The following is a 21,523-nucleotide window of genomic DNA, read 5'->3' on the forward strand; positions in this document are numbered from 1 at the left end:
CCTTATCGTTAAAACTTAAAGTTTTCAAGCCATTTTCATTAGTTTTTCTATTAAAATTAGCTAGTTGAATTAAAAAGAAAATGAAAATGCATACCTGCTTGGATGACGAGTTTATATATAATTATTATGGAATATAAATGACTTATTATATGTGTTTAACCAAATTTTTACATTTTATAATCAAACATCATCATATAAAATGAAAGACAAAGCAATTGTAGACTGCTTGTAATCAAGTTAGCCAGACAATGTAGCCTTCTGTATTCAAGTTCGAATTTTTTCCGTCTTATTGTTTAAATTAATTAGAATATCATTTTGTTAAAAAAGAAACACAAAAAATGAAAATACTTATCCCACAAAACAAATGGATACAAATTGATAATTGTTTCTGTACAAGCCAGAAAAACTGGCATAAAATGCCAAATACATTCTTCTGACTGTTAAATCTCCGCCCTTCCTTCCTTATCACACCATCTCTCTCTATATCTTTTATTTCTCCTTCTCTACCTTTTTTTTTCCTCCTTCATTTCCCCATTATCTTCCACTGTGTTCTTCTTCCTCTCCTCGTTATCCAAAACTCTCGAGCTCCAAACTTTGAGAGAGAAACTGATATAGAGAGAGAAAGAAAGAGCAAGCTTTCCTCCATATCTTCTTCTTCTTCTTCTTCTTCTGCATAATTATTATCTTAATTATGGCTTTCTACATGCATGGCTATTAATTGGTGCAGTAAGCTCCTTGTTTTCAACACTTAGAAAAACAAAGTCTTCCACTTTCTTTTCAAATACTCGGTAAATGTTCGAAGTCCTACAAACGTTCAAAGTTTTCAGTGTTTTCTTTAATTATATATTTTCACTTAATATTCAATTTAGCTATATATTTTTGTGCTAACTTTATGAGTTTATGGATTAGTGGATAATTAATTTGTGGTTAGTATTGCCTTATGCTTTAAACCTTATCCTAGTTTTTTCCAATCTTATTAACACTGGTTTAATGAATTAATATATATGTTTAGGAGAGTAATTAAGTAAGTTCAAGTTTAAGCTCATTCCTTCAAGAGCAAGCTGCAAAAATGGCGCCCAGAAACAGCCGTGGAAAGGGAAAAGGAGACAAGAAGAAGAAAGAAGAAAAGGGTATTTATCATTATCTTATATTTCTTATTCAAATTGCTAATTTTGGATTACGTAAGTTAAGCACCGATTAAGTTAACTAATTAATCATTTGTCCGTTTTTTTTTGCTCTGCAGTTCTTCCTGTTGTTATGGATATCACTGTGAACCTTCCTGATGAAAGCAGTGTCGTTTTGAAGGTTGTTAGATTATAATTTTTTAATTTAAAAAAGCTAAATTCCTAAGTGTTTCTGTCTGTCTTGTTACTTGTACTCTTTGGAAGACATTGGTTAAGAGCATATGTTTAGTTCTTAACTTGTTCAGTGGTTGGATTTGAATATGTACTAACTCCTAAACACTTTCACCTACTTTCCCATGATTAAAGTTAGTTTTTTAGGGCTAGAATGTAATGACAAAAGTTATACTATTTTGTATGTATTGACGTTGAATCTACTATATTTACTGATTACATACTCTTTATAAAGATCGATTTATGCATCAGAATTTTATATATGTAAAATAACAGGATAGTTTTGAACAGGGAATATCGACAGATAAGATTATCGATGTTCGTCAGCTGTTATCAGTGAACACAGAAACTTGTAACATTACGAACTTTTCACTATCTCATGAGGTAATTTCCATTACCCACATTATTTCTTTTTTCTTTTTATCATTATTATTTCAAAGTATCGATTTCCCCTTTTGGATAAGTATCAAAAATGGGATGTAGTTGAAGGAATTCAATCCCTTTGCATTACCAAATCAAAAGCCATTACTGTCGTTGCTAAAGGAGAATAAACGACAATTGTGACAAAAAAATAAAAAAAGGAGAATAAACGACCATAATGTTATTGTCGTTTATGGCAGGTAAGAGGGCAACGATTGAAGGACACGGTGGACGTCTCCGCACTGAAGCCGTGCGTTCTGGCGTTGGTCGAAGGTAATAGTCAAAACGTATTCCGACGTCGTTTTATCTCCACTTTTTATGATCTTTATGCCCCGTAGGAATTGGACACTTGAGGGCCCATTGGGCCAGAGTGTCCGAACGTCGTCGTATTATGCTTCTTCTTCCTCAGTCAAATTTCTCACTCTCTGTGCTTCTCAGAGGACTACGATGAACAGCGCGCCACGGCGCACGTTAGACGCGTGCTCGACATTGTTGCCTGCACGACAAGCTTCGGAGCGTCGTCTTTGCCGGCGAAGGACCAAAGATCGAAGCTCGATGCTTCTTCAACTGGCTCCGGCAAAAATGCTCCGGTTGCGCAGGATAAGATCTCCAAGAAATCCAACGCCACGACCGCCGCCGCCGTCAACGCCTCCAAGTCTCAAGTTCCTACCGGAACCGATAAGCGAGACGTGGCGGGGGACTCGGAGACCGAGATGAGCCACTCCTGCCTCAAGCTTGGTTCTTTCTACGACTTCTTCTCTCTCTCCCACCTCACTCCCCCTTTGCAATGTACTTTCTCTCCTCCCTCCCTCTCTACTACGTGTATACGTATGTACGTATTTATCTGTGTATTTGGAAGCAGAATTTTGAATTTTTGAAAAATTGAGTGTAAATGCTTATGAATTTTGCAGTTATTCGAAGGGCGGCGAAACGGCAAGTCGATGAGATTGCGGCGGATGATCACATTTTTTCTCTAGAAGTAAGACCTTCGTCTGCACAATCCACACGCACCCAAAGACAATTTATTTATCTATTTTTGGGTCTGATCATCGAAATACATTGTGTATATTGGCAATTTTTCAGGTGAAGCTTTGCAATGGGAAGGTGCTTCTTGTTGAAGCTTGCCGAAAGGGGTTTTATAGCATAGGGAAGCAGCGGGTTCTCTGTCACAACCTCGTCGATTTGCTACGGCAGCTTAGTAGAGCCTTCGACAATGTTAGTAAAGCATTTGAGTTTCTGTAGTGATTTGCATTTATTCTATTTCTAACTTTTCATTTGTGTATTGAATATGTGTATATTTAATTTCTCATATTTCAGGCTTATGATGAGCTCTTGAAAGCATTTGCAGAACGGAATAAGGTATGGGATCATTCATTATGCTTTCTTTTATGAGTCTTTGTGTTATTATTTCTGTATTTTGTAATTGATTTTCTTTGATATTTTGCAGTTTGGGAACCTTCCTTATGGGTTTAGAGCAAACACGTGGCTCGTACCCCCTGTTTCAGCGCAGTCACCATCAGTTTTCCCTGCTCTCCCCGTGGAGGATGAAACTTGGGGTGGAAATGGTGGTGGTCTAGGAAGAGATGGGAAATTTGATCTGATCCCTTGGGCTAATGAGTTTTGGCATATTGCATCCATGCCTTGCAAGACAGCCGAGGAGAGGCAGATTCGTGATAGGAAAGCATTCCTTCTTCACAGCCTATTCGTCGATGTTTCCATTTTTAGAGCCATTAAGGCTGTGCAGCATGTAATGGGAAAACCGGAATTGACTTGTTCAGTTCCAAACAGTGAGATTCTTTACTCCAAGAGTGTAGGGGACTTGAATGTCACAGTTATGAAAGATGTTTCTAATGCAAGCTGTAAGGTAGATACTAAAATTGATGGAATTCAAGCAACTGGAGTGGACGAAGCGAATCTAGCGCAACGAAACCTTCTGAAAGGGATCACCGCAGATGAAAATACTGCTGCCCACGTAAGTTATTTCTGAGATAGTGTTGTTGATCAATAATCTTTGTCTCTACCAAATGCGATTTATTTTGTAACTTTGGTGCGGTTGAGGTCATTCTTGCTAAATATTGTGTGCAGGATGTCAACACTCTAGGTGTTGTCAATGTCAGATACTGTGGTTACATTGCAGTTGTCAAGGTTGAGGGGAAAGAAAATAAGAAAGTTGGTTCTCCATCTCAGAGCATTGAATTTGTTGATCAACCCGAAGGTGGTGCCAATGCCCTTAATATCAACAGGTACGCAATAATGTGTCAGTAAGTATTATGTAAAGCTACCAACATGGAGTTTTCAGTGTAAGAGCCCAATAATGTGTCAGTGAGTATTATGTAAAGCTACCAACCTTTTGTCATGGAGTTTTGAGTATAAGAGCCTAACTAGTATCTTGTTTTTTGCAGTTTAAGATTACTACTTCACAAGACAATACCTTCAGAGCAGAATAAACCGGCATCACATATGCAAACTCTGGAACACGAAGATCTTTCAGCCTCATGTGTTTTTGTTGAGGGGGTGTTAGAAGAAAGTCTTGCTAAGCTTGAGAAAGAGGAGCTAGATTCTGATAATTTTGTGAGATGGGAACTTGGAGCTTGCTGGATACAACACTTGCAAGACCAAAAAAATGCAGACAAAGATAAGAAACCGTCAAACGAGAAGGCTAAAAATGAGTTGAAGGTTGAGGGACTTGGGACACCTCTTAAATCTCTTAAGAACAGCAAGAAAAAATCAGATGGAGGCAATACCAAGCTGCAATCTGAAAGCTCAAAGTCTCATGTAGATGGTGTTGTTGCGGAAGTTGAAAATAGTATATCCCCTTCTGTGGAATCAAAGCTTGAGACTAATGCCAAAGAAAATGAGCTTGTGTTGACAGAGATATTGTCTGATGCTGCCTTTGCTCGACTAAAAGATTCAGAAACTGGACTTCACTGCAAGGTAATACATTATAGGTGTCACTAGAGGCTTTAGAATTTATTTATTTGTACTACACATTGTGTACTAATGTATTGTGTGCTTGACAGTCTCTGCAAGAACTGATCGACTTGTCTCAGAAGTATTACTCTGAAGTTGCTCTTCCCAAACTGGTAAACATTTTTTTTCTTAAAGCTTGTTATCTTTTTGCATGGAAGTAATGTTTGGTGATTCTTCTTTCTATAAAATATTCGTATAATGCAGGTAGCAGATTTTGGTTCCTTGGAACTTTCACCGGTTGATGGTCGGACCTTGACTGATTTCATGCATACTAGAGGTCTTCGGATGCGCTCTCTGGGGAATGTTGTAAGTGTGCTTCTAACTTAGGGTTTTCATTTTTAATACATGTCTCATATTACTCATCTACCTAAGAATCAATTTCTTTTGTGTCCTCAGTTTTGCTTGGTGTTTATGTCCCTTCTGAACTTCATTAACTATACTCTGTAGTCAGATTTGTGGTTGTAGTTTGTTTACGTGGCTTTGATGTAATAGAAGAAATAAAAAAGAACAAAAATCATGGCAATTTTCAGAATATCTCGAGCTAGCCCTCCCTTTATTATGCACTGGTGACCGTTAGACAGTGTTAACCAGTCACGTTATTTATAAGGCATCAAAGCTCTAATCTTCTTTAAGCATTTCACTAATAGAAAACATTAACTTGCATTGCCTCTCATCTCCAAACTGAAACTCATAAGAAAATTTTGAAATGCTATATGTAGATGATATGTGGAATGCTGCTTAAATAGGTTATCATATTGAACGAAATGACTTTTATTTCTTTATAGGTCAAGCTTTCGGAGAAGCTATCCCATGTGCAGTCCCTTTGCATTCATGAGATGATAGTGCGAGCTTTTAAGCACATACTTCAGGCAGTGATTGCTGCCGTTGGTAACACTGAGAAAATGGCTGTTTCAATTGCTGCTGCATTAAATCTTATGCTGGGGGTTTCTGATAATGAAGAATTAAATAAGTCTTGCAATGTTCATTCTCTTGTGTGGAAATGGCTGGAGGTATTCTTGCGAAAGAGATATGGATGGGATATTAACAGCTTCAACTATGACGATGTGAGGAGATTTGCGATTCTACGTGGATTATGTCACAAGGTATATATCATGACACCGCATATTAGATTCTGGAGATGGCCCACATTCTTGAATTCTGACTTCGTAATTTTACACTGTATTTTTAAGTTTACACTGACATTTTGCTTTCTCTTCCCCCTATCCCCCACCCCCCAAATTTAGGTGGGTATTGAGATGGTTCCAAGGGATTTTGATGTGGATTCTCCAAGTCCGTTCCAAAGTTCAGATATTGTCAGCCTAGTCCCAGTGCATAAGGTGACGACTGGACATAAAACATTAGAAGCATCTGTTTTCCTTTCTTTCGATTTTTAGAAGGGATAAGAGTGATTGCCCATCTTTAGTAATTTAACCTTTTCTTTTACTTTTTTCAGCAAGCTGCTTGCTCTTCGGCAGATGGTAGGCAACTCCTAGAATCATCAAAAACAGCTTTAGATAAGGGAAAACTTGAAGATGCAGTTGCATTTGGCACTAAGGTACGCAGACTGGTGCTGGAAGGTTTTCTTTCACCTTTTTATATTAATATTCTAGTTGGTTACCGGCTGTACTTTGCCATTTGCAGGCTCTTGCAAAGCTGGTAGCAGTTTGTGGTCCCTACCATCGAATGACAGCAGGAGCTTACAGCCTCCTTGCTGTAGTTTTATATCACACTGGAGACTTCAATCAGGTCTGTTCCTATCCCTTTTGTTTCAGTGTTTCTGGGACATATATAACTGTTACTTTCTGGGTCAAACAGATTTTAAATTGGGGGATCGGCTACATATGGTTTCATATTTTTATTGTTGAAGGTGGAACGGAATGTGCAGAAGTGTGCAAAATATAGAAAGTTTGTCTTTCATTTTGTAAAGGTTTTATGTCGTGGATGACCAATGATGTGTTCCCATTACAGGCTACAATTTATCAGCAAAAGGCCCTGGATATCAACGAGAGAGAATTAGGGCTTGACCATCCAGACACCATGAAGAGTTATGGGGATCTTGCTGTGTTCTATTACAGACTTCAACATACGGAGCTGGCTCTCAAGTATGCTTTTTTCTTGTTCAAAAGTGATCCCGATGTATATAACATCACAGTTTATGTGTTTAGGGGAATAATTTTCAAAGTGATGATGTGAATGGGTTGCTCTCTCGATCTTGTGGATGCAAGCTGCTTGCCATTTTTGTTTCACAGATCGAACCTATGGGGCTAGTTATGGGGGCAGATAACCTGCTGTCCCTTTTCTTGTTCATCGTTGATGTATTTCCATTTAAAGGCATAGAAACAGGGTGATAAATTAGTCATGAGTCATAGCTGCATGCTGCATAGTCTGTTCATTCATTAGTATACGCGTTATTTTTTACATTCCTCACAAGTACAAGCTCACAATTTCTGCTGTTCAGGTATGTAAAGCGTGCTCTGTATCTTTTGCATCTCACATGTGGACCATCTCATCCAAACACTGCTGCAACATACATCAATGTGGCTATGATGGAGGAAGGCCTGGGAAATGTGCATGTTGCCCTTCGATATCTACACAAAGCCTTGAAGTGTAATCAAAGGTTACTCGGCCCGGACCATATTCAGGTTGTGTATTCATTCATTTAGTTGTTGTTTAATTTATTTATGTCCTAAAGCTTATAAGCTATCACAATATTCGAGGTCAGATGCTGCGGTAATTAAACAGTTAGCGCAAAAAATGAGGACTCAGTTTTTAACAAGTAAACAACCAGTGAAACTTCATGTCTTAACACCTTCACAGATGTACTGCTGGAAATTTGATTTAATATGGTAAACTGTAAATTGTTTATTTTGTATATTTGAGAATTTAACCATTTTAATGTTAAATCTCTCCAGACAGCAGCAAGTTACCACGCTATTGCAATTGCTCTCTCTTTGATGGAAGCTTACCCTTTAAGTGTTCAGCATGAGCAGACAACTTTGCAAATTCTACGAGCAAAGCTTGGCCCAGATGACTTACGGACACAAGTATACCCTCCTCTTGGTTTAGCCCATCCTTTCTCTTAAAACTCTTCTACCTCCTCGAGGATTAACCATTCAAAAATGTTTTACCAAACACTGCAGGATGCTGCTGCTTGGCTTGAGTACTTTGAGTCCAAGGCTTTCGAACAGCAAGAAGCTGCAAGAAATGGGACTCGAAAGCCTGATGCATCTATTGCCAGCAAAGGCCACTTAAGGTTTGATAGCATTGTTAACGTTAATATGGATTGCTGAAGTTATAATGTACTTTCTGCTCCTGTTTTTATGCTTAACCACACGGCTGTAATTTTCATTTACCTATGCACTTGAATTGTTGATTTGGAAGTGTAAAAATGAGGATTTGATGGTAAGAGGTGACCCATTTCCATGCCTGCATGCCACTTCGAGAAACTTGCCTTGATATTGAATTTATTCCTTTTGAATTTTCCGGTCGGGAGACAATTACTCTGGCTAAGATGAATTAGTGGATCCTTTACATGCATTGCCACTACTGACTTCTTGCCTTAAATCCTTTCTAATACCATATTGTTCTAAACTTGGCAGTGTATCAGATTTGCTTGACTACATTAGTCCAGCTCATGGTGCCAAAGGGAGAGAGGTGGCAGGAAAGAGGAAAAGCTACTTAACAAAGGTACGTTTGGAGTTCAGACCCATTTTCTTTTGTGGTTTTGTTTGCCATTTCTTTTATCTTTTTTCCAGTTTCTGTTATTTCTTCCCTTCTTGAAAAATAGAGTTTTCGTCGTGGTTATGGGTTCAACCCATCCTTAGTTCATATGAAATCTGGGCTCTTAACAAATGTAAGTAGAAATATCCAAATTGTTGTTGTTGGAAAATTGGTTACTCTTGGAACTGATAGAAGCCTTTATTAAAATGGATAAACCCCAACAAAACCTGCTTGCGTGCAAGGTCTTCATCATTGGTAACAAGCTGAAGCACACCTACTGGGAAAAAAAATTATTAATTCAACTTTGAACCGAATAAGAATTATCCCGCCCCCATTTTGACCATTTTGCGTGAGCTTTCAAGGAACATTTCTAGTGTTCAGATAGAGATACCATGCCCTGCTAGAAGACACACTTTCTTTACACTCCCTATTCTCATTGTCATGCACATGAGCAAACTATTTCAAATTTTTGTGCAGTTGAAGGAAAAATCCATCCAAACTATCAGTTCAGCTAGTTCTGATGAGTCTTCAAAAGAAACCACAAAAGAGGGTTCGGACGAAGAGGGTCAGGAGACGAATGTACTTGAACCAATTGATAGAACAGATGTTATCCAGGAGAGCAGACCTCCTCTGGTTGAACCTCAGCACGTCGTGGAAGAGAATGCAGAGGAAAATTCAAATGTTTTCGATCAGATATCTTCTGAAACATATATCGAAGGTGGTGATGATGGGTGGCAATCAGTTCAAAGACCTAGATCAGCTGGCTCATATGGGCGGCGTCTAAAGCAGCGGCGGGCAACTATTGGGAAGGTCTATAATTACCAGAAGAAGTATGTTGAAAGTGACGTGGACTATTCTTCAGTGAAGAATATTAATCAAAACAGTAGTTATTATCTTGTAAAGAAAAGGCCAACATCTCACGGAAGTTATGCAGACAATCATACTGCAAAACCCTCCCAAGGTACTAAGTTTGGACGGAGAATAGTTAAAGGTGTAACATACAGAGTTAAGTCTATGCCTTCGTCTACCAAAGTAGATACCGAAGAGCCCTCTAACGGTGGCAAAATTTTGAGTTCTCCATCAGAATCTATTCAAAACGCTTCACCACATGGAATTGGCCCAGTAAAAAATTCCGTAGTCAGTCTTGGGAAGTCTCCTTCTTACAAGGAAGTAGCATTGGCTCCACCAGGTACTATTGGGAAATTTCAAACCCAGTACAACATTCCAGATAATCAGGAACATGGTGTCCGAGTTCATGAGGAAGAAACAACTGAAGTCAAAGGAGATTCCAAACCAAACACAACTGAGTTAGGAAATGTACTTGAAGAAAAGGACTCTGTGTTGGACTCTGTATTGGTTACGACAGACCACATACCAGACGAAACCGGAGCTGCTGAGAAGAAAGGAGAAGTTATTTCAAACGATTCAAAGGAAGATAAGTCTTCACTGATGGTATTAGAGAGTTTGGATGGACACGGATCCAGCGGTGTTAAGATTGATGAAGTGGTAGAAGATAACTTGTTGACAGACGGAGTGCCAAAATCTTTGGGTTCTCCCAAGGGATGTGAGACGGATCCATCTGGTACTTGTGAACTGCATGACTCCAACTCTACCATGCAAGGTGTAGACGATGCTGTGAGTTCAGTTGATACTCGGGGACTGCCCAGTAAGAAGCTATCTGCCTCAGCAGCTCCATTCAATCCCTCACCACCTGCTGCACGTGCTGCTCCGGTTTCCATGAACATTGCAATACCTTCGGGTGCGGGTAATGTCCCAACTGTTGCACCTTGGCCAGTAAACATGAATCTTCATCCAGGGCCCGGTACTGTCTTACCCACGGTCAATCCAATGTGCTCCTCCCCTCACCACCCATACCATTCTCCTCCTGCGACCCCAAACATCATACAACCATTGCCTTTTATGTACCCTCCTTACAGTCAACCCCAAGTAATCCGAACCAGTGCCTTTCCCATTACTAGCAGCGGGTTTCATCCAAATCATTTTGCATGGCAAAATGTGAACCCCCATGTTCCCGAGTTTGTTCATAGTCCAGTTTGGCCTGGTTGTCATCCAATGGATTTCTCTGCCCCTACACCTGTTGCTGAGCCAATTTCTGAACCGACAGTGGAGCCAAAATTTCACAATGATGATTCTGCTCCAGTTCTGCCAGCGGACATTGACAATTTGGAGGAAACTAAGCAAGAAGTGAACCTTCTGACGTCAGAGGCAATGAGCAATGCAGTTGAAAGTGTAAAGGAAAATGGTCCTTCAAACCTTTGCAGGGTTGAACTTGCTCAGAGCGAACCAACTGACAACCCAAATGGAAATGCTGCAAGTAGCGGTGAACGAACAAACGATGGAGAGAAAACCTTCAGCATTTTGTTGAGGGGTAGGAGAAACAGAAAGCAGACTCTGCGAATGCCAATCAGTTTGCTCAGTCGACCGTATGGCTCACAGTCCTTCAAAGTCATATGTAACAGAGTAGTCAGAGGGAATGATGCTACCAAAGCCACCAGCTTTTCATCAAGTGAAAATTGCACAGCTACTGCTACTTAACGCCAATTTGCTTTTGCTACCGATCAGGGCAGCCGGATTTTCTAGAAAAAAGCTGGATTCCTGACAAGAATCACTTGATCTTTTGTGGCTCTTTTGTTAACAAAGCACGTTAGTTTCTGCTTACACATGGTCCTCAAAAAATGAATTCAGGTTAGTGGTCTGGCTATACAATCTTCTAACAATTTATAGTTCTTTCTTCGTGAAATATGCATATATAGATACGACCCTTTAATAAAAATAGAACTTGGGAAACACTAAAATGGACGATATGCCGTATATATAACATGGTTTAGTGCCTCTTTATTGTCTATCGAGTGTGCTTCCAGTTCTATTTTTTGGTTAAAAGTTCATAACCGGTTCCATTTGTTCGTATTTCCTTTTCGTCTTCTGTCTTGTTAGTATTTTGTAGGCAAGGTAAGCTTGTCTTCTCACTGAACGTATACATTTGTGCAACTGTGGATGTGCAGGTTTGCAGTAGGAAGCTTATGTTTTGCGACTTGTGTGGGAAGGGTTTTTATGGGGTGACAATTTTGGTTCATCACATATGAGAAATTTTGTTATTTTTGGATTATCGGACCACAGCATTCAGAATCAAAACTGATACCAGTTCTTATTTTGGCTACAATAAATGGGATTTTGATTTTTAATTTGGATAAATTGTATATGACCTAATTATGATTTCTTTTTCTTCATTTCCTTATCTAATTTTAGATGAGTATTAACTTTATTAACATGGGATATTTTGTTGTTTTTACAATAATGTAGTGAAACCACCGTCAAAGTTCAGATTTTTTTATTTTATTTCATTTTATTTTTTAATATAATTTTTTCACCATGCCTTGTTTGATTCAATTCAGGTAACAAATCTTTTCTCTGGAAAGATTGATGTTATTGTTTGTGTCATCTTTTCGGTTCAAAGTTTTTTATAATTCGGGTTTAAACACTAAAAAATAATCTAAATTTTAAATCTAAATATTTTTATAAATACGGGTACATTAAACTCTCTTCAAAGTGAGCTTATCAGAAGCTCATTTTATACTAGGTCTAATCGGATAAATGGGATTTTGGTTTGACGTGTGCACCTTCTTCCTCGTCTACGTGTGTTTCCAAGCACCACCATTGAACAACCAATCAGCTCTGAAAACCCATTTCGTCTTCCTCCCAACTCAATCCGCCTCCGGCACTGCTTCGTCATAGAGAGTGCCTATAACTGGCTATGGGATTTAGCAGTGAAGGAGTTGAATATGTAGACGAATTATTTGACGAAAGTCCCAACTAGATTTTAGTCACCGGACCATACGCTAAGCGAATCAAATCCTTCTTGGCAAGATCTTGAATGAGAAGATAACCCATTATTTTGATGGCATTTTCTGGGTATAACGATTTGATCTCCGACAAGAGTTTCATAGGGTTCCATGGCATTTTTTCTCTCAAAAGGAAAAGGAGTGAGAAAATTGGTTTTAGAGTAGGGTTTGAAGTGTTTCAGTAGAGAGCGTAAAGTCTCTCTGTTTTTATGTCTTTTTTTTTTGTGTCGAATATATATTAATTTTTTATGGGAGTGGGAGGAGTGTCGGAGGCAGATTGAGCTGGGAGGAAGACGTCGGTGGGGTTCTCAGAGCTTATTGGTTGTGAACCGCATGGACAGGAAGAAGAAGGTGCACATGTCAAAGTATTTTTTTACCCTCTATTTAAAGGACAATTAACGAAAAAATAACTTTTAGATTAAGTTTGCCAACGGACTAAACCACGGAGCTATCTTCCGATCAACCTAGTACCACGAGCCCCTAAAATGATGAAACATTCAAAATCCCAAAAGAGTCAATTATCACACGTGTGCGCGTGTGGCAAGATGCTAGTATCTATGAAAAGTAAAGCTATCTGACTGTATCCTATTAAATTAGTTTACTCCAACACCTCAAATCAAAATACAATAAAACTATAAGGTATGATAGGAATCATCAATACTTTGATGCAAAATATCAAAGCCATTTCATTATATAGCCACATTTCATACCTTTTTTTTTTTTATGTTTGAGTGACTTCTTTCTCATGTAATTCCCATGAGAGATATTTTTAAGTGTACAAAAATAAAACTGGTATCTAATTACACTAACACAAAATTCCCTCAAGTTTGAGAAATTAAATGAACGCTTATTGAAATTTAATTCATGTTCACATCATTCCTTAAAGATGAGTTTACGCTTATAATAAAGTACTTAAAAAAATAAAAAATCCTTTATAAATAAATATAAAATTTACCAAACGTAGGAAATGTAACATTTCCAATTCCCAAACCTAGTTCCCGCAGGTTGCACCTTAGCTAGGACCTCAAACTTATAAGCCAATAATTACATCACATTAATCGCTTATGTTATGGCTTAGAGTTTAGGTCGCAAAGTCAAACGCCCAATATTGCCCTTCTCATATTGATGTTTTCATGGATACCAATGTGAATCAGATCATAATATTAGGTAGATGTGATAAAAAAAGTATATCGTTCTTATTCTAGCGCAACAATATACTCTACAGATGTTAGAGGAGATGATCGCACATTGGTCATATGATAAAATAATATTCAGTTAATATATGAGAGGCGTTTCCACCTCTAATATCATTGAAACTTTTTACGATAAAACCCAACAGCTAGTAACATGTGGTTAAGTTAGAATAATATTGATGATATTGATGGTGGATCATGCTAAAAAACACTTCCAACTTTTCTCTTAGCTTTTACCATGCACCTCAATTGTACGTACATATTATACATGTATTTGTCATTCATATATATCAAAAAATACGCGTAGCTATTTCATACAATTTTTTTTTTTGCATTCTGTATTTTACTCACTGTGATATCATGCATTACAAAAGACGAAGAAAAGAAAAGGAAGAAAAACGAGAGAGAAACCTCTTAGAGAACTTGAATCTTTCTTGCTGCCTATTGGATTGGATTCATTTGGAAGTTTGGAGTAATATCATCCTTCTCTGTTCTTCTCATCCTTGCCAATACTTCTAACAGAATTACTGAGACAAGAATTACGCCGAGAAGAAATCCGTAACCAATCTTCCAGTCATTTCCTTCACCTCCAATCTTGATCCCCAGAACTATGTTCACAGCTGCAAAGAAGACTGCAAACCTGCCAAGCCAGTGGTGGTACCAATTCCAGTACTTTCTAATGTTCTTGGCATCCTTGTTGGGTCTTAGAAAAAATGCCAATATCTGAAAATTACCTCTAATCAGAAACTCAGAAATATCAAATTACAATTCCTTTGTGGAACATGATATATTTTTAACGCGTAATGAATTGATTGTAGTGCTACTTAGATACACAAACTTGATACATTTGTTGACAGATTCTCTAAAATATATGGGTCTCACGTGGAACAGTATTTTTTTTGGGTCAATTCACGTGTAATGATAGGACCCGCCTCTGTAGGAGAATGTGTCAACATGTGTACTAGTTTTGTGCGTCTGAATCGTATTATTGTAATAGATTTAGTGGTGAGGGACAAACCTGAAGGATGCTAAGTACAAGAACAAAAATTCCTATGCCTCTATGCGTTGGAAAGTTGGCTCCTATTTTAGTATAGAGTTGCTGGCCAAGTACCACAGCTGCAAGCCCAATCACAAATCCAACAAATTGAATAATTGAATGGAGATAGTACCACAAAGGTTCCTTGTGCTTCAAGTATCTTGGCACAATTGCCCCAATAGGAATTATTAGACCCCATCCAAATATAGCCAATATTCCATGGTTCTTCTTCATTTGCCCAATATCACTAGGTGCCTCTCGCACAGATGCGGAGCCTGCAGAGAAATCGAACATGACGGTTGTTTTATCGTTGTGTTTGGTTAGGTGGTGGTGCTTGGGGTAACCGCTTCCGATAGCCAAGATGATTGGCTGACGAGCAAGACGAGCTTGGAATTTCATCTGAAAAGCCAAGTAAATTCTAGGTCCATGAAGCACAACAGAAGCAGGAATGCCAGTGAGTGGCAATTCACCTTTGTCTGGGATGACTAGTGACACCTTGGAGCCTTGCAAATAGTATTGCTTAATTCTTGCTTCGCCTTTTCTGTTAATCCATCCCACTATTGCACTTGAACCAACCATCATTCCATCTTTGGAAAATCCTATTCCTACCCATCCTGTAGTGTATACAGCGGATAATATAATGTTCACGACGTGATCTTCTGTCTGAGAGTACTGCAACAACCAAAAAAATGAAAGAAATAGCTAGCTAAATTTAATTATACGTTTGCAAATATAGTTTAGAAACGTATAATGATTTCCGCACAAGTCTTTTCTTCCCGTGCACCTTTGTTTATTCTAACATTCGAATTGAATAAATTAAATAAGAATTGAAGGACAAAAATGAACAGGAGTGTGCAGAAAGAGAGCAGGCGTGCATAAATTATTTCTCTATAGAACCAACTTAACAATGAAATCAAGATTGAGTACAAACTTACTCTCAAAACAAAAGTGTTCCAAATAGGTCTGCAGACTAGATCAGATGATGAATTACTATATGGTGGTAGCATAAAACTGCTCAGATCATTGTCACAAGGCTCCGATGCATCATTGCCCCCACCAGCGCTATTAACCCCCGGAACATAACTGCCATCAGCAGCCATAACATCAAACTTGGCCTCCAAGACAAGGGTCAGAATACATAGCCTGAAAGCAAACCTCGAAGCAAAAACCGACCAAGACCCCAAGCTCGCCATTGGAAAGATCAAGAACTAGGAATGCGATCCAAGGCTAGAACAGGCAGTGACAATACCATGGACGATGTAAGTTGTGAAAGAGAAGGCGCATTCAGGAGGTTGGTAGGTTTTAGTCTCTTGGGTTTGAAGGAAAATGGAAAGTGGTTGGTGGTGGTGGGGATGCTGGTTGGTGTTGGCAGATGTTTACAGTGGTTTAATTCTAACCAAATTTTTAGGACATTATCTCTTAGTAATAACCATTTCTTCCAATTCTTGCAAACTAAACAACCCCCACCACCACCCCCACACTCACACACGCAATAATATTTTGTTGGGTTGGACTTCATTATATTGCAAATAGTATGTCATTATATTGCAAGTAGCATGTCATTAAATTGCAAATAGTATGTAAGTATATTGCATATAGTATGTCAAGCCACTAGTAGTGAGGTTGGGAAGGGTGATGGACGGAGGAGTATACTAAGTTCAGGACTCTCGGAACCCTCTAATGTAACAAAAAAAAGTACCATTTTGTTTACGGTAAATGGGGGTAAGTGTCTTCGCCCATGAACGGTAGGTCTGGGGTTCGAGACTTGGGAGCAGCCTCTCCATAAATGGGGGTAAGGCTAGCCGACATTCACCTCTCCCAGACCCTGCGTAAAGCGGGAGCCTTGTGCACTGGGTACAACGACCTTTTTTGTTTACGGTAGAAGTTATAACAAGCAACGAGAGAGGGCGGAATAGTGGGTTAAAATTAGGATGATCAAATATTCGATTGCCTCCCATGTAATTAAAAAATACAATTTTATTACTTGGATGTTAGACAAAAACATATATGAGAATTTGTAAACTATATATGATGGTTGGATATGAATGAGATGAAACTTTGAAGTCGACTTCTTGTGTATTACAAGATACCATAATTAAGGGCCTATAATTGCATTCAAAAGCTTCTCACGCCCTAAACCAAATATAATAGGCACAACTACACCATAAGTGCAAAACGGGTAAAGAAGTTCACTTGATGTACAATGATTATTGATGAGCTTTTAAGCAATGCAAAGAATTAGATGCTTCATACAAAAAGTAGAGTCAACAACTTGATCGCTAGATCTATTGGGCTGTTTTTTGCTACATGATGACAAATAATAGTTACTTTTTCGTAGTCAGGTAGCGGCCCTCTAACCGATTATATATCCTTTGTTATCTCTTTTAATACGTGAAAAAGATATAGAACCGAGATGACTAAGATTCTCCCATAAATTTCAGGCAGCTTTCAAATGCAAAGTTCCTTGCTAGAACCTGCACACCGAGGCAACAATTGAGGGGGTGCCCCCCAGTATCGGCCATGAACGAACACATCCAAAGTCTCCACCCTGCTCATTCATGATGGGACGCTATCAAGGACAGGCCTCTAAGGCCCACTGGGGGCAGCTGCCTACATTGAAGTTTTGTGTAGAGGAAAAACAATCACGAAACTTACAGAACTTAAATTTATCATATTTAAGTACTTTAAGTGATTAGTTGAAATTTTAAATAATATGTACAAAATGCTATTATTGTGAAAAAAATGTCTACAAGTTGGCTTAATGAAATTTGAGAAGGAAAAGAAAAGCAATGAAATTATAGAAGAAACTCTACTATCATGATTTTTTTTTCCCTCAAGTATAACTAGAGGTTAAGGTCGCCCCACCTAAAGAAAGTTTTTAACTGCATCCTTAGATACAGTGACATTTTTAACCTTGATATCACTGATCACTGCACAGATTTGTTTGGAGAGTTATAAATTAAAAAGATATTCTCATCATTCTTCTCCCCTTTGCAAGTTTGATAGCGAAAGAAAACATGAAAAGTGATTTAGCCGTTAGCCAGGCACCCTAAAGATATGGTCCTCACCACTCTTCTCATCAACCTTGACAACCCATTTACTCTTACCACTCCCCTTACTTCCTCCACGCCAATATCCCTTGCCAACCTCAGTGTTCTTCCCAATCACGGTGACCTCCATTCCTTTCCCGATGGAATTCTTCGTAGACCTCACCGGAGCCCTCTTTTCCATCACTCCCAATGCCCTTCCAACCCCTTTCTTTCACCAACCAAGTTATTAGCCACAACCACTGATTTTCTAGGGTTAACATCTAGCAACTTCAGCAGCCTTGTGTAATCATCATTCTTGCAATCAACCACAGAGAAATCAATGTTCTTGTAATTCGACAACAGCTCAGAAGGGTCACTGGTCTTGAACTCCACCAAGTCTTTAAGGCCTAAGTCTCTGATTACTTTCTTTGATTCATTGAGGACTGGCTCGGGAAGAATGCAAACCAGTTTTCCTCCTGTGTGTTTTGCAGCAACTGCTAAGGCTATCGTTGATGGCGAAACTGTCGAGGTCACCTCCACTATGAGTTTGGCTTTCATGCCGGCAGCCAAAGCTGAAACAAATTCATTGCTGCCTGGCTCTTGTGTTTTCCATGAGACACATTGTCTCCCACGGTCATTGCACTGCAGAAATGAATACGAATTGGAGTTAGCACATTGGAAACATTGTCTTACATCCTTCTTTAAGCCCTTGAACAACACAAGAAAAAGGTACAAAATTGAAAAATGAGGGCAGTATATATGAAAATTGTTGTTTTATTTGACTTCGCCACATGTTGCATGTCAAACTATCACCCTAGACAATTGATGAAGTAACCCTTTAGCAGTATGAGAATTTAACATGCAAAATATATCGTTTTACTAAAAGAAGTCAAACTATCAATGTAGACAATTGATGAAGTAACATTTGAGCAGAGAATTTAACATGCAAAATATATCGCTTTACTGAAAGAAAAGAAAAAATGTCAAACATCTCACACGATTTTAAGTCCCATTTCTGTCATGATATTTAAAGGCAATAAAACCCTAAGAAACACAAATGTTTTTTCATAGTTACGCCCACTTCCGAAAACTATGAACTAAGAAACCCAAAGGACCAGTTGAATCAATAATTGATTCCAACTCTTAAACAAATTGGAGGAAAACACAACAGAGAAATTTACAAAGAAAGAAAGAAAGAGGGAACAAGAAAAGTACATACCAGTTTTAGGGTATCAAAATAAGCTTTTGTAGCAGATTCTGCAGACCATTCCATCACCCTCATAGCCCCCATGATCTGATTATTATAACTTGGTCCAGGACAAGAATTAAATCGTTTATCGTAGCCCTGGATTTGTGTGTTCTACGGTTGATGTATATACTCAAGGCCCTTTATGCAAAGGGATTCTCATTTTTTGAAAAAAATTGGGATTAGGTGTGGCGCCCACTCCATATCGAATTTCAACAATCCGAACCGTTTATTTTGTTAGTCTCGATTCATAGATCATTCTTGCAAAAATTCAATTCAATCCGAAACCATTTGCCTATTTAATTATCAAGATCAATTTTGTTTTTTTTATATATATATAACAAAATATTCGTTTATTTCTTTGAATCCAATTATATGTCTTAAATATTTCCGATTTGGCTAATATGTTGCAAGGATGATCTATAAAGTCTACTTGAAAAATAGACGGTTCGGATCGTTAAAGTTCGATGTAGTATGGAACCCACAACTAATTCCCATTTTTATATAAAAAAATAAAGATCCCTTCCCTTAAAGACTTTATGTATATACTTGTCTTTTCTTTTGTTTGTTTGGTTTTTGTTTTGTTGGTGACGATATGCGGGAAATCATTTGCCTATAATTGGGAAACTCATGGTTTGATTCTTATTTGGGTACACACTAAAAACTTCTTGTGAACTTACTCGGATCAATATGTTTAATTATTGTGTAGAAACCTTCCAACGGTGGAGGTAATGAAGTAGAGCAAAGTCTCATTTTCATTTTTTGTATTAATCAACAATGTCGTTTATGAGATTTGATTCACGACCTTTACAAATCACATTAGTATGGGCTTCTTTTTTTTTAAAAAAAAAAAATGAATGAGTTATATAATATCATTGAAATGAAACAATTACAAAATAACTTGTAAATGTTGTGAACTAAATTACATATGAAATTGGGTGTGAGAGAGAGGGGACGATAGGAAGAGAGAAAGGCTCAGGTGTATAAGAATTTTATATTCACCTCCAAACCTTGTATCCTTATTTATATTAATCATGATGGGCTTACTTACCTTACATGAAATACAAAGCGTATGAGGATTTGATCTCCAAATCCTATTGGGATTCTACTTTAAGTTTACATAATCACATTCTTAATTAATAATATTATTTACAACACCCTTCCTTGAGTGTGTACAACTTAAGAAGTAGTTGCATTAAGTTTTCATGAATAACATGGGTACGACCAACCCAAAGTAGGTGCCTTGTCAAAACCTCATCTGGATAGCAAAAACCTAGTAGAAAAAATGCTCATGTTTGTAGGGGAAAAAGTGCAATAAGGTCATGTGAATATGCTTTAGGAACTCCCCCTAAGTTTAATAAAACTCCCCAAGAGAGTACCAGTGATGCAAATCTAAAAGCTTATGCAATCCAACTCCTTGAACAAGTTTATGAAAAGTAGACTTTGACAGCGACTTCATGAATAAGTCAACAAGGTTGTCCTGGGATCATATTTTCTTGACTTCGATCTTCTGATGCTCTCGTTGTTAATGAGTGAAGAAAAACTTCAAGGTAATATGCTTGATATTGTCGCCTTTGATGTGTCCTTTCTTTAACTTGTCGATACATGCAACGTTGTCTTCATGAATTGTTGTAGGAACATCAACGATGGAAGAAAAACCACATGAGGTTCTTAGGTGATTAATCACACCCCTCAACCAGAAGCATTCATGCGGTGCTTCATGTAGGGTGGGAACCTCAACGTGATTTGAAAACGTAGCAACCAACTATTGTTTGGTTGATCTCTAAGATACTGCAGTATATCCAATGCTACAGACATAACTCGTTTGAGGATGAGCCTTGTGCGGGTCGGATAAATAACCAACGTTAATATATCCAACAAGGCGGATATTATTCCGAGGACCAAGAGGGTTGGATCCGCTCGGTGATGTGTATGGACAGAATAAGTTTATATCCATTGTACCCTTAGGGTGCGTTTGTTGCACGAGACTATTTTGGACTGGATTGGCTTGGCTTGGACTAAGCAGGATAAAAACAGTGAAGTGTTTGGTGCAGTACCGGACTAAATCACGGACTAAATTATTATTGGAATTCAAATATTTTTTTTTGTCAATTTTTAATTTATCTTGTTGATATTTTATTATCATCATTCTATGCTTTTTTATTTGGCTCACTCTCTCTCCCGTCTCTCTGCCCTTCTTTTCTTTTCATCCCCGTCTACTTCGCACCGCCCAGAACTTTTCTTCTTCTTTTCATTTCATTTCCTATCAACAATTTAGGAAATTATGAATATGTACTTCAACCCATAATCCAAATATTGTACCCAATTTCTCCAATATCAGTTACAATGAAAAATTCAAATCAAACCCAGAAAAATTCCAAATTGTTTTTTTTTTCCATTTGTGGAGACTTCGTCTGATTATGCAGATGATTTGTCAGAATTTTCAGATGCTTCGTCGGATTGCCGGTTGTACAAAGGCCTCCGCTGAAATTGTGTACAGGACACTATTATTGGGATTGTTGATATTGTTTTGAGATTTAGGTGTTGCATTTGGGTTTCTGCATCTAGGCATGGTTGGTGGAAGAGGTCAAGGAGGAAGGAGCCCAATTGGAGGGCGCGACCGATGAGCTTGGTCTGAGCGGAGGTGAATCAGACGATGGAGCTCGTGAGTTCTCTGATTTGAAATTCGAATCG

General features: G+C 38.2%; 3 protein-coding genes across 3 annotated transcripts; 1 reads left to right on the forward strand and 2 right to left on the reverse strand.

The window, feature by feature from the left end:
• The first annotated feature begins 469 nt into the window (after nt 1–469).
• LOC103414980 (protein REDUCED CHLOROPLAST COVERAGE 1) lies at nt 470–11,668 on the forward strand. Its single transcript, XM_008353369.4, has 25 exons — nt 470–788; nt 1,013–1,130; nt 1,244–1,305; nt 1,647–1,739; nt 1,976–2,048; nt 2,214–2,564; nt 2,687–2,754; nt 2,859–2,990; nt 3,093–3,134; nt 3,223–3,747; nt 3,861–4,018; nt 4,178–4,709; nt 4,796–4,858; nt 4,950–5,051; nt 5,531–5,848; nt 5,990–6,082; nt 6,199–6,300; nt 6,387–6,491; nt 6,714–6,847; nt 7,204–7,387; nt 7,658–7,789; nt 7,886–7,998; nt 8,345–8,432; nt 8,943–11,171; nt 11,489–11,668. Exons 2-24 carry the CDS (start codon nt 1,070–1,072, stop codon nt 11,019–11,021), a joined length of 5,610 nt encoding a protein of 1,869 aa, XP_008351591.3. The 5' UTR covers nt 470–788; nt 1,013–1,069; the 3' UTR covers nt 11,022–11,171; nt 11,489–11,668.
• Nucleotides 11,669–13,838: 2,170 nt separating this feature from the next.
• Nucleotides 13,839–16,029, reverse strand: LOC103415064 (cytochrome b561 and DOMON domain-containing protein At3g61750). Its single transcript, XM_008353452.4, has 3 exons — nt 15,490–16,029; nt 14,537–15,226; nt 13,839–14,241 (listed from the first exon to the last, which is right to left on the reverse strand). The coding sequence occupies exons 1-3, from the start codon at nt 15,745–15,747 to the stop codon at nt 13,960–13,962; spliced, it is 1,230 nt and encodes a 409-aa protein (XP_008351674.1). The 5' UTR covers nt 15,748–16,029; the 3' UTR covers nt 13,839–13,959.
• Nucleotides 16,030–17,346: 1,317 nt separating this feature from the next.
• Nucleotides 17,347–18,874, reverse strand: LOC103419556 (uncharacterized). The gene is made up of 2 exons (XM_008357687.3): nt 18,803–18,874; nt 17,347–18,225 (listed from the first exon to the last, which is right to left on the reverse strand). Exons 1-2 carry the CDS (start codon nt 18,872–18,874, stop codon nt 17,785–17,787), a joined length of 513 nt encoding a protein of 170 aa, XP_008355909.2. The 3' UTR covers nt 17,347–17,784.
• Between the last annotated feature and the right edge of the window lie 2,649 nt (nt 18,875–21,523).

This window comes from Malus domestica, chromosome 01, assembly GCF_042453785.1.
Source record: "Malus domestica chromosome 01, GDT2T_hap1".
NCBI classification, from domain to species: Eukaryota; Viridiplantae; Streptophyta; class Magnoliopsida; order Rosales; family Rosaceae; genus Malus; species Malus domestica.